Source organism: Malus domestica, chromosome 10, assembly GCF_042453785.1.
Source record: "Malus domestica chromosome 10, GDT2T_hap1".
Lineage (NCBI taxonomy): Eukaryota > Viridiplantae > Streptophyta > Magnoliopsida > Rosales > Rosaceae > Malus > Malus domestica.
The window spans coordinates 24,916,170-24,927,813 of NC_091670.1; the positions used below are offsets into that span (position 1 = coordinate 24,916,170).

The 11,644-nt window shown below is 38.8% G+C and overlaps 3 protein-coding genes across 3 annotated transcripts; 2 read left to right on the forward strand and 1 right to left on the reverse strand.

The window, feature by feature from the left end:
- Positions 1–265: 265 nt before the first annotated feature.
- On the reverse strand, positions 266–1,880 carry LOC103445284 (amino acid transporter AVT3B-like). The gene has a single exon (XM_008384273.4). It carries the CDS (start codon positions 1,728–1,730, stop codon positions 447–449), a length of 1,284 nt encoding a protein of 427 aa, XP_008382495.3. The 5' UTR covers positions 1,731–1,880; the 3' UTR covers positions 266–446.
- Positions 1,881–3,892: 2,012 nt separating this feature from the next.
- On the forward strand, positions 3,893–9,618 carry LOC103422182 (alpha-1,3-mannosyl-glycoprotein 2-beta-N-acetylglucosaminyltransferase-like). The gene is made up of 18 exons (XM_070806063.1): positions 3,893–4,208; positions 4,344–4,394; positions 4,778–4,865; positions 5,366–5,428; positions 5,827–5,938; positions 6,044–6,089; positions 6,205–6,267; positions 6,356–6,422; positions 6,496–6,564; positions 6,663–6,732; positions 6,854–6,915; positions 7,371–7,460; positions 7,562–7,656; positions 8,327–8,389; positions 8,498–8,536; positions 8,616–8,786; positions 9,005–9,133; positions 9,232–9,618. The coding sequence occupies exons 1-17, from the start codon at positions 4,140–4,142 to the stop codon at positions 9,119–9,121; spliced, it is 1,335 nt and encodes a 444-aa protein (XP_070662164.1). The 5' UTR covers positions 3,893–4,139; the 3' UTR covers positions 9,122–9,133; positions 9,232–9,618.
- A 460-nt stretch (positions 9,619–10,078) lies between these two features.
- LOC139188632 (uncharacterized) lies at positions 10,079–11,076 on the forward strand. The gene is made up of 2 exons (XM_070806261.1): positions 10,079–10,678; positions 10,795–11,076. Exons 1-2 carry the CDS (start codon positions 10,079–10,081, stop codon positions 11,074–11,076), a joined length of 882 nt encoding a protein of 293 aa, XP_070662362.1.
- The last annotated feature ends 568 nt before the right edge of the window (positions 11,077–11,644 follow it).

Below are 11,644 nucleotides of genomic sequence, written 5' to 3' on the forward strand. Positions count from 1 at the left end.
TTCATGTATGTAGCGCAAATATTTGTTGTTGTGGTTTGATTTCAGCACAACAAACCTCGGCAGAGTTGGCATTTTGATGCTCTCTTTCTAGTTTCTATCCCGTTCGTTCTCAAACAAGTCACTTCAAATTTTCTTTGTGCAAGATGCATTCTATGTTTAACGTACTTAACCAGCACGCAACAGAAGAATAATGAGGATTCATAAACAGCAAATGAAACAAACCATTACAAAACCAGAAAAAGCTCCCAAATCAAAAACTCAAACATTTTCCGTGACAAATGGCAATGCAAGCCCTTCATTAGATTGTGGTAAATTTCTCTAAACATCAGACCTTTACAGGTTTTGAATAATGATGCAATCATACTGTGATGACAAATCTTTTAGTCATACAGATAAAATCATTCAATCTATGCTAATCAAAATACACATCAACTCGTATAACCCTCCTATACTTTGGCAGCAAATATCTCCTGGAGAGCAGACCTAGTTCCTGAAACCGCAAGAACAACTCCCAACACCAAAATGCTCACATCAGAGCACCATTGCCCCCACCCCATCTCACTCTTGAACACGATCAGATGAAACAGAGTCGGCACCACAAACCCTAATGCACAGCACACACCACTCCCCACCAACGACATGAAATCCGCGAAATTGGGGACCAACAATGCCACCAATATCACTGCCAAAACCAGCACCCATCTCATCCACAAGCAATACCTCCCTCCCCAAAACCGCCTTTCGACAATCTCATACACCGGGTTCATCATAATAGGCAATGTGAAGAACAGATTCACCACAAGGCCAAGCTTCACCAGGGTACTAATCAATCCTGCACCGTAATTAGCCGTGATCATATCCTTGGTTTGGTCCCCAAATGCAAAATAACCAAGAGCTCCAAAGCTTCCATACATCAGAGAAATGAATGTCATTGTCCAAGCCAGAACCTTCCCAAACTTGTCCTTGTCTTTCGCCTCGGACTCCAATGGCAGAACCATGCCAACCCCTTCGAAGGAGTACACCGCCACGCCTAGCCCGTAAAAAAACAGAGAAAGGTCTCCAAATGCCTTCACTTCCGGCATTTTTTTCAACATAACCACCACATCCTCCACCATCACAACCCCCATTGCTCCGAGATCAATCACATCAGCAAAAATACTCAACGGGGCCAAATGGGTCAGTGTTGCAATCGAATTCAACCCCAATTGGAAGGGAAAACACCCCCAAATGTAGAAGCTTTTGGGTGCCAATCCCAAAATCTGGGGTGTCAAATCGGATGCTGTGGGTGCATTGAGCAAATGTGCTAAAGTATTACCGATGAAAATGAGATACCCGACGCAGAACCCGGCCTGAGCGAGAATGATCAGAACATCCACCAGCAAGCGCCCCCAAACGCCGCAGACGGCGAAACCCAAATCCCCAAAAGACGGGATCCTTGTGAACCCATTGGAAGACTCGAGCTTTCTTCTGGTATAAACAATCAGCATCATGCAATGGTGGGTGAGGAACGCAACGAGGAGGAGCGTGAGGAGGCTCATGAGCCACCCGGTGCGCTTGAAGGAATATGGGAGGCCAAGAACGCCGGCTCCGACGACGGCGATGAAGACGTTGGCGAAGGTCTTGGATTGGGACGACAGCGGCTTGGGGTCGCCGATCAGCGGCGTGTTCTCCGTCGGGGGCGGCTGCCTGAGACGCTGGGACGAGGAGGTTGCCTCCTTGTCGCCACCCATGTTTTGATCTCTGCTTTGATTCTCGACCCTGAATTAACAAAAGATCAAGATCAATAACAAAAGTCGAGGGAGATGGTATGGTGGGGCCCTGGGGGGAGAGTTTTGAGAGATTTATACGTTTAGAAGTCGCCAAAAGATTGGGGAAAATATGTGAGGAGGAGAGTTACGGAAGACAGTGATGCGCTTAGTTTGTTTTTGTTTAGGGGTGTGATATCCACACATCTCATTTTACTTCTCACACCTTTTTTTAATTTTCGACCGTCGGATCGGAGGAATTGAAAAAGATCAACGGATATAAATGATCAAGGGTGTGTGGATAACACACCCCTTTGTTTATAGGGTGTGATATCGACACATCCCGTTTTACTTCTCACACACTTTTTAAATTTTCGATCGTCGGATCAGATGAATTGAAGAAAATCAACGGACATAAATTATCAAGAGGTGTGTGAGAAGTAAAATAGGATGTGTGGATAGCACATCCCTTTGTTTATATTTTCACCTGATTGGTATTGGATATTTTCGCTTTGGAAAGAGATCTTTTTTGGATCTCTTTCTCCTAATCCACCAAATCAAGGAATCTGTACTTTTGAAAATTGATTAAACAGCTACAAACAAGGGTCTGTTTTAAAGTTATAATAATTTCAGTCATTGGATTAGGAGGAAGGGGATCCGGAGAGGATCCTTTCCTTTGGCTTTAGAGTTTTAGAGAGTTTGATGGATATACATGGAAATTACTTATTTTTCATTTAACTTGATTAAGCAAAAAAAATGAATGATAACTATGTAACCAATCCTTAATAAACACATCTTATAATAGGGGATTTTAGAAATAGAAATCCCCTACCCATATGACATTATGTTTGCCTTTAATTTGTCACGGTTTCACTTATCTTTTTACTATTAGATAATAATTCGCATGAAACAGATATTACATGTTAACTAGAGATAAATTGTTCTCCTTAGATTAAAATACGACTTAACATCGACACCTAATATTTCATTTTGTATCATCTACTTAGTCCTTGTGAATATGATCTACAAAATAAAATTCGATTACAAAAGGACGTCAAATATTAGCAATGCACTATAGTGCAATTATGATCTCAAACATTTGATTTGAGTAATACAATTGAGGCATTTCAAAGTTCTTTCTTATGTATTGCATTTCCTCCTCTTTTTTTCGTGCAAGGTGTTGCCCCGTTGATTTAACTGCTACTCTTGTTGCTATCTGGTCAGAAATTTCAGAAATTAAGCCTCTTTTGTCATGAATGGATGATAAATTAATTTGGTTGCCTTCTTCTGATAGTGCACTTTATCCATGGCTTATGATTTTAAGCCAACAATTAACTGTTACTTGGGATGGATGGATTTGGCGTCAATATTTTCATCCGTGTAACTCTATTATTTTATGGCGATTTCTTGATAGAAAGCTTTTAACTGATGACTTATTGCTTCGTCACGGGTTCTCATTTGCATCAATGTGTTCTTTGTGTTGTCATGTTTTTGAATCTCCGTTGACGAGCTTTGCACTCTCCGAGCGCTTGGAGTGCATGATAGGCCTTACAGGGTGACCCAAATCCATGAGGTTCTTTGGCGTTCTCCTTGTGCATTTGAAGTCAAAGTAAATACTGATGGTTAGGTTTGTGGTTCTCCAGGCAATGCTGAATTTGGTGCTATTTCCCGAGATCCTTTGGGTCATTGTCTAGGGTGCTTTGTGGGTTCTTTCAATATTGTTACTGGATTGGAGTCAGATCTTAAGGATATTATTCATGTTGTCAATATGAATGCGGAAAAGAGTTGACATTTTCTTTGGATTGAGTGTGATTCTACTTTGGCAATCCATTTTCTTTCAAATACATTTATTTAGGTGCTTTGGCGTTTATAGGTTGACTGGTCCAACTGGTGTACCAATCTCTCTTCCATGTGGATTCAAGTTTCTCATATATATCCTGAAGGTAATCAGGTGGTTGATTGTTTAGCCAACTTTGGTGTAGATAATGTTGGAATTCTTGTCCTCGTGCAATTGCAACTTTTGTTCATGATCTCTTTAGAAAAGCAAATGAAAAATGGAACCTATCGGGCCTATATTAAACCCAAAGCCCATTTAATTTCTTCCTTTCAGCCCAGAAAGCCCATTTCACATTTCTGGTCCCAAGTTCCAACAAAGGAAAAATGGGACACTGTCATCACTGTGCTTCGAGCAAGAACAGCCGCGCAGGTTAGCAAGTCATGAAACTTGACTGCCAATAAATTAAACGCGATCAAAATTCACCAAACACCAAAACAATGAAGAAAATTCTCTGCAATCCTTGATCTTTATAATTCCATCCGGTTCAAATTCATATGAGATCGGACCAAATTTTATAATTCTCTGCAATCCTTGTTTTCGCACCAAATTTAAACAAAATGAAGAAAATTCTCTGTGATTTTCGGTTCCTCCTGTTTCTTGCAGCGGCGGCGTTCATCTATATTCAGGTGGGCACCCCAAAACCCTAATTCTCACACGAATATATGGTATTGAAATGTTATATGGAGTTGTTGCTGCAGTAGTTGAAAGAAATGACTGCTAAATTTTCTTCTGTTTGTGTTTGTGTGTCTGTTTGTTTGCAGATGCGGCTTTTCGCTACGCAATCGCAGTACGCTGATCGCCTCGCGGATGCGGTATGTCAAAATTATGAGTCTGTTGTTGTATCAGAGCAGTTCATGATAAATTCGTCTGCAATTTGAACTCTTTTTATTTATTCATTTGATGAGAAATGTGAATTAAGTTGCTCCTTGCTTAGTAGGATCAATTTGTGTTGTTGGTTTATTGTCTGCTTAAAGAAATTGAGCAAAAGGAGCAACTTTTACGCAATTTCACATCCGTTTTGTGTAATTTTCAAAGTTAACGTTTCTTTATATCTCCTTTTTAATCTACTTTGAGACCAGCAAGATGGGTCCTGCTTGTATTTCGGGAACCATAAGGTGTATTTATGCGTTTGAAGCTTCTACGGTTAAAAAGTTGGTTACTTTATCTTGAATGACATTTGTTTTTCGTTTTGCAGATAGAATCAGAGAACCATTGTACATCTCAGTTGAGGACATTTATTGATCGAATAAGCTTGCAACAAGGACAAATTGTATCCCTAGATGGTGTGATATATTTCTAGCACATGAGCCTTTTAGATGTCTGTTTTTACATTATTTGGTGCACGACGATTATGCTTTCTTTAGTCTTGTACTAATGAGTATGCTTTATATTTATCAATTATGCTGTGCATATTATCGTAATTTTTTCTAGTCTAGTGTATGTGTCATTTTGCGAAATTTAGTTTCGATTTGTGCTTTACTGTCATATATCTTAAGGCAGCAACATGGTTTCTGGAGGTGCTTAATCCTTTTGTTGCTTCTTTGCCAAAACATACTAAGATACCCCTTCTATTGTAATTTATCTGGATCAGATCTGATTATTGTGTTGATTGTATATTACTTTTGTTACTCTTTGGTAGTCGGTTAGTTTTGATGAAATTATTGTCTGTATTTTTTCTCATCCTTATTTTTTGTAAGATTCTGGTCTGTAAAAAAAGTTATGACATACTTTTTTATTCGTTTTTTTTCTTTTCAATTCTGACACTAGACTGCTGCAATTGTAGAAGAAAAGCAACGGCTAGAGCAAGAGTGTGGACAACTGAAGGTCCTAGTTCAAGAACTTGAAAGTATGTGGTTATTAGACAAAGTCCTTTTCTTATAGTGATATAAAGAGGCACCTCCATTCACTTATTTTCTAGTCTTAGAAGATATCTTGTGTGCTTTCAAAAAATCCTTTTCGTAAACCAGAATTAGGCTAGATGAATGTATTTGAAGTGGATTTCATACAACTATTAGACAAATAGTTATTTATTATAATAGCCCCTTGAACCAATTTAACTCGCTTGACAGAAAGAGAGGCTTCTCTTGCGGGGGAGGAAGATCTTGTTAATTAAATTTTTAGATTGAAATCCCCTTTCTCTTTTCACTATGATTGAGCTGTTCAGCACATTCCAGATACTTATTTTTTTGCCATAACACTTTCCAACGAACTTAGGATTATTCTTTTGTCACTTTTTATTTTCAGGGAAAGGCCTAGGTCGGCTGATTGACAAAAACCAGGTGCCAGTGGCAGCAGTTGTAATTATGGCATGCAATCGTGCTGATTATCTGGAAAGAACGGTTAAGTCTGTTTTAAAGTAAGTTTCATGTTCGTCACATAAAAAGTAAGTTTTTTTCTTACACCACACAGCACAGTTTTTAGATTTGTACTGACGCACTGGCCTAATTATCCAATTATCCAGATATCAGAGTTCTGTTGCCTCAAAGTTTCCTCTATTTGTCTCCCAGGTATCATGTGCTTAATTTTTGGTAAAACATTATAGGTGTCATTGACACTTGTTATTCTTTAGAAGTTATCTAGTAGAGAATCAATAGCTCAACATGGTAGCTTCATTTTTCATAGGACGGATCGCATCCCGCTGTCAAACAAATGGCTTTGAGCTATGATCAGCTTACCTATATGCAAGTAAGTTGTACATTTATAATCAAGCTGTGTATCCTTGATGTTGGAAACACACATGGATAGCCATCAACTCGGACTTTGATTTATGCAGCATTTGGATTATGTACCAGTTCATGCTGAAAGACCTGGGGAGTTGATTGCATACTACAAAATTGCGCGTAAGGATTCTTTGCTTCTTCAGTTATATTAGCTTCACTACTACCTCTCACTATTACATGCCTATTTATTTAGGTCATTACAAATGGGCATTGGATGGATTGTTCTACAAGCATAAGTTCAGCCGCGTAATCATACTTGAAGGTGAAAAAGTGTTCCTTGGATTATCTTGTCGATCTTTTTATTTTATTTTATTTTATTTCCACCTTAAGTATGATACAATCCATCATCCTTGAACACAGATGATATGGAAATTGCTCCTGATTTTTTCGATTATTTTGAGGCTGCAGCAGCTCTTCTTGACAAGGATAAGTATGTCTTCTAGATGAATCCAAGGTCTTATGACTTGAATACATATTATATAAATGTTCCGAACTCCAGAAATTCTGACTTTTCCTCACTTTTTTTAATGTTGTATATTAAACTGTGGTAGGTCTATCATGGCCGTTTCCTCGTGGAATGACAATGGGCAAAAACAGTTTGTGCATGATCCTAGTGAGTTCTCATTAATTTTTCAAGTTAATCTTCATAAGATTGGAATAAAGCATAATACAACTTTTATTATTTCAAGACCAATTGCATAATGTAATATTAAGATCCCTATCCTACACCCCCTTTTTGTTGTCCTCTGTGACTGGAGTGAGAAAATGTTTTTGTTTTTGTGGGAGAACCAATGCTTATTTAGGCATGTTTGTTCAGGTTCCTGGCTCATGTAGGTTTGCAACATTTTGCTCGTATTTTTAAGGTTTGACAATATCTTTGCATCTAGGTCTTCTGCTACATTATCTAACTTTATCAGTTAACATATTACATTATTATCATCTTACCAACAAGTGCATGCATCCTCAGTATTTTTCACCGATGTTTGGGCACAATACATTGACAGCTATCTGAAATAGAACTGTCAGAGCCATTATGCTTTCTGATCTGCTGTCTAATTCACTGTGCAGATATACTTTATAGATCGGATTTCTTTCCTGGACTCGGGTGGATGCTGGCTAGATCTACATGGGATGAGCTATCACCAAAATGGCCAAAGGCATATCCTTGTTGCTGAAATGACTTTCGTTTTGATTTACACTTCTCTATGTTTTTAAATTTAGATCCATATCCTCTAAATGTTTGCTTTCACAATGCTTCACTTACTGGGATGACTGGTTGAGGTTACAAGAGAATCATAAGGGTCGACAATTTATTCGGCCAGAAGTGTGCAGAACATATAATTTTGGAGAACATGTATGTATTCTTACTTTTTCTTGTTCATTGCCTCCCAACCTTAAGCATTATATAGTGCAAGCAGTCACACCTTTGCTTTTCGAACAATTCAGTGAATTAGTTTATTGATTTCTGCACCGACTTTATTTAATATATATCCCGGTAGTCAGGAAGTCTTATCTTAAAGTGGTTCTTTGTTCCTTGATACTGCAAACATTGTTAGAGGAATAGATTTCATAAAGTTGGGAGTTATCTTAAAGTGGTCCTTTGTTCTTTGAAAATGCAAACAATGTTAGGGGAACAACTTCTGAGTTAAAATGGTTCTCCCATCTTTTTATTGCCGTATATAACTTCCTTATTTAGAGGTCGCACTTGGTGCGATGGCAAGTGCCTTCGCCCATGAGCGGTAGGTCTCGGGTTCGAGACTTGGGAGCAGCCTCTCCATAAATGGGGGTAAGGCTAGCCGACATTCACCTCTCCCAGACCCTGCGTAAAGCGGGAGCCTTGTGCACTGGGTACGACCTTTTTTATATAACTTCCTTATTTGATCCCTATATAGTAGTTTTGCATTGTGATTAACTTAACCTAAGCGATATTGTCAAGTTCAATGGCTTTAAAATAGTCCCCCCTCCCCATTCCTTGTAGGATTGTCAAATTTCTCATGCTTCATTTCTCATGTCATGTAATGCAGGGTTCTAGTCTGGGACAGTTTTTCAAACAATATCTTGAGCCAATCAAGCTGAATGATGTCCCAGTAATTACCAATCTCTCTTCTGTATCATTCCTCTACTCTTAAGTTTGTCCTTATCATTATTCAACATTTTCATATTGAATTACTCTTTTCTACCTTTTGCTTCTAAAGGTTGACTGGAAATCAATGGATTTGAGCTACCTGATGGAGGTAATGGATGCTTTAATACATTAGTGGGAATGCTCTTTCTTTACATCTATAATCAATACATTTTTCAACCTGTTTGCAGGACAAGTATTTAAAACACTTTGCTGACATTGTGAAAAAAGCTAAACCTATCCATGGATCTGATCTTGTACTAAAGGCACGCAACATTGGTGGTGATGTTCGCATACAGTACAACGACCAGCCAGACTTCGAATACATTGCTGGCCAGTTTGGTATTTTTGAAGAGTGGAAGGTCATTTTTCTTTTTTATTGTGCAACTTTCCTTCAATTATCATTGAAATTAGGAATAATGCATTTGATTTTATGACGGGAGAATTTTCAATTCGATAAGTCCTGTCTCCATTAAGTATGCAAGTAGCTCTGGAAATAAAATGCGCTAAATGCCTCTTTAAACCCCGGTTGTTAAATTATCAATCTGAAGTTGATTGTTTGTGTTTCCTTTGTTTTCAGGATGGTGTACCACGGACAGCATATAAAGGAATAGTTGTTTTCCGGTACCATATCCCACAACGTATATTCCTTGTTGGTCCAGATTCTCTCAAGCAGCTCGGAGTTAATGATTCTTGATGCAAAGTTGAGGTTAGTATGGTTCAAATTGCCGCCATTTTCCGCTCAAAGTTTTGAAGTTTCACAAATTAATAGCATCTGAGATTTTTCTTATCTTCTTTGCCGGACAGTGTTCATAAGGAGAAAACATTGCTTCCGAAGTTCAAGTAACTTGAGGTTCATGCTAAACGTATGTTCTTGAATCACAAGTGCAACTCATACCAAAATCGATAACCAATGCTAACTAAACCTAGATGAGAGCCAGGTGCGTTTTTCGTGATTTGAGCTCTGCAGCCAGCTATGTCCTCACTCTCCTGTAATTTGAGTTGTTCGGAAACTTTACCGGGTTACCACATTCAACGAGTAGCAGTCTCCATATTCAGTTGGTCTTTAGGTGGTAGTGTCCAATCTTTTTTAAGTGTTGAAAGTTTTGAACATTTTTGTTTCCTTAACAGATACCGTTCCCTTCTGAAAGAAGATCATAATCCTAATCCTTCATGTATGATATTTTGACAGAATGTACTCATATAGTAGCATACAGAATTCCAAAATATTACTTTTTATTTCTTTGTTAAAATTATTATTTATTTAATTTTAGCAAACTTGTGTACCATTGGAAAAAGTGTCATGACCTTTTTTCTGTTAATTTACTAAATTTGAAAAAGAAAAAGAAAAAGAAAACAAAATTGACCGTGTCCATACTCAATATTTGTCAGTACAAACAATATTTTACACCAATTTACATTTCGAGAGAGGGAAGGGTTTGAAATCGAAATGCAGTTCACTAACCACAAGGGAACAAAGCCGAAAAATGAAAGCACCGCCAATCCAAAGCCTCAACTGTAAATACAGACTTTCCCCTTCCATTAATTACATTACAAGCTACAATTTCCAATTCATTCTCTTTTCGCGATCGATCACTCTGTCAAGTAGTAGTTGCTTAGAAAGCAAGCTAGGGTTTCCAAGTTAGTTCTATAGATGGCTGCTGTAGTTATGCGTCCTGCCAAGGCGGAGCAATTCGACTTCCTTCAACCGAGGCAGCAACTGAAAGATCGCATTTGCATGAAGAAATCAAGAGGCTCTGATGCTGCTCACGGCTGCTCCGTTAGTAGTACTACTGATGATAACAAGAAGAAATTGCCTTTCGACAACTTCGGATTCTTCTTCGGCCCATCGGAACGTGTTATGGCGAAGAGTGTGAGCGAAGAGATTAAGGATTTCATGCCGGAGTTGAAGAAGTTGGCCTCTAGGGTTTTGAGTTCGGAGGACAAGGCTAAAACCGGCGTAAAGAGTCCTGCCCCCTTGAGCAAGGCATTAAAGTGTAAAATCATCAAGGAGTCCCGGGATTATTCCTTTTTGCAATCTGACAGGGCAGAAATTCCGAAGCCTTCTAAAGGAGAGCATGAAGAAGTTGGAAAAAGCAAATCCTCCTCGGCAAAGTCTGAATCCTCTTCAACAAAGCAATGTAGCATGAAACCAATGCTGAAACAGAACAAACCTGTCCTGAAACATTCAATCAAATATCGTTTGAAGGAGGAGCGTCCAGAGGTTGTGATTGGCAAAGCCAGACCGTCCTTGGCAAAGTCAGAGTCTTGTTCAACAAAGCAAGGCTTGAAGCACACGAAGCAATCTGTTGACCCGAAATGCATAGCAAAGCCGATGCCAAAACTGAAAAAGTCTGTCTCGAGAATCAGGTCAAAGACCGTGTGAAGGAGGAGCAATCAGTTGATGTTTCTTCTGTGATCCAGAAGATATTTGGGTGTAACCGCAAGCGCCCTAGGGACGATGATGACAGAGATGATAGTGCGATGGTGCCCACGTTTGATGACATTCTGAACGAAGAGAGGAAGAGTGCAAAAATCACGAAGGAGGAAGATGAAAGAGAGCGGTTGCTGCTCGAAAAAGAAGAGAAGCAAGAAGAAGGGTTAAGAGCAACAAAGAAGCTGAAGATTAGGATCAAAGTTTTGAAAAACTGATGTTGTTCCATTTAGATTTTGGAGATTTTATTTATTCAGAAAATTGGATTTCATTTCCTTAGTATCAAGTTCTTTATAAAGAAATTGATCTTAATGTAAGATTTTATTTTTAAGGAAATTATTGATGCAAGTTGCCTGATAAATTCCAATTTACAGTCTTCGCACTCTACCACTTTTTTTGGTCACTGTCTTTTGTGAAGTGAACTAGTTGCTTTTAGAACAAGTTAGGGTTTCAAACTGCTGAAGTTTTGCATCCTGCCGACGTGGAGCAATTTTTTCTCCAGCTGAGGCAGCAAACAAAAGAGACGAGAACCTGACATGAAGAAATTAGGAGGCTCTGCTGCTGCTCAAGGCTTACTCGGACAGTAACGATAACAAGAATTTTCCTTTCAACAACTTTGGATCCCACTTTAGCCCCTGGAAGCCTGTCATGTTGTAAAGGTTGAACAAAGAGATGAAGGCTTTCATGCCGGATATAAGGTGGCCGGCATCTATCCTTTTAATTTCGGAGACTTGGCATTCCTCCTTGCTCGAAGTACTGATTGAAAAACCATTCTTGAACATAATC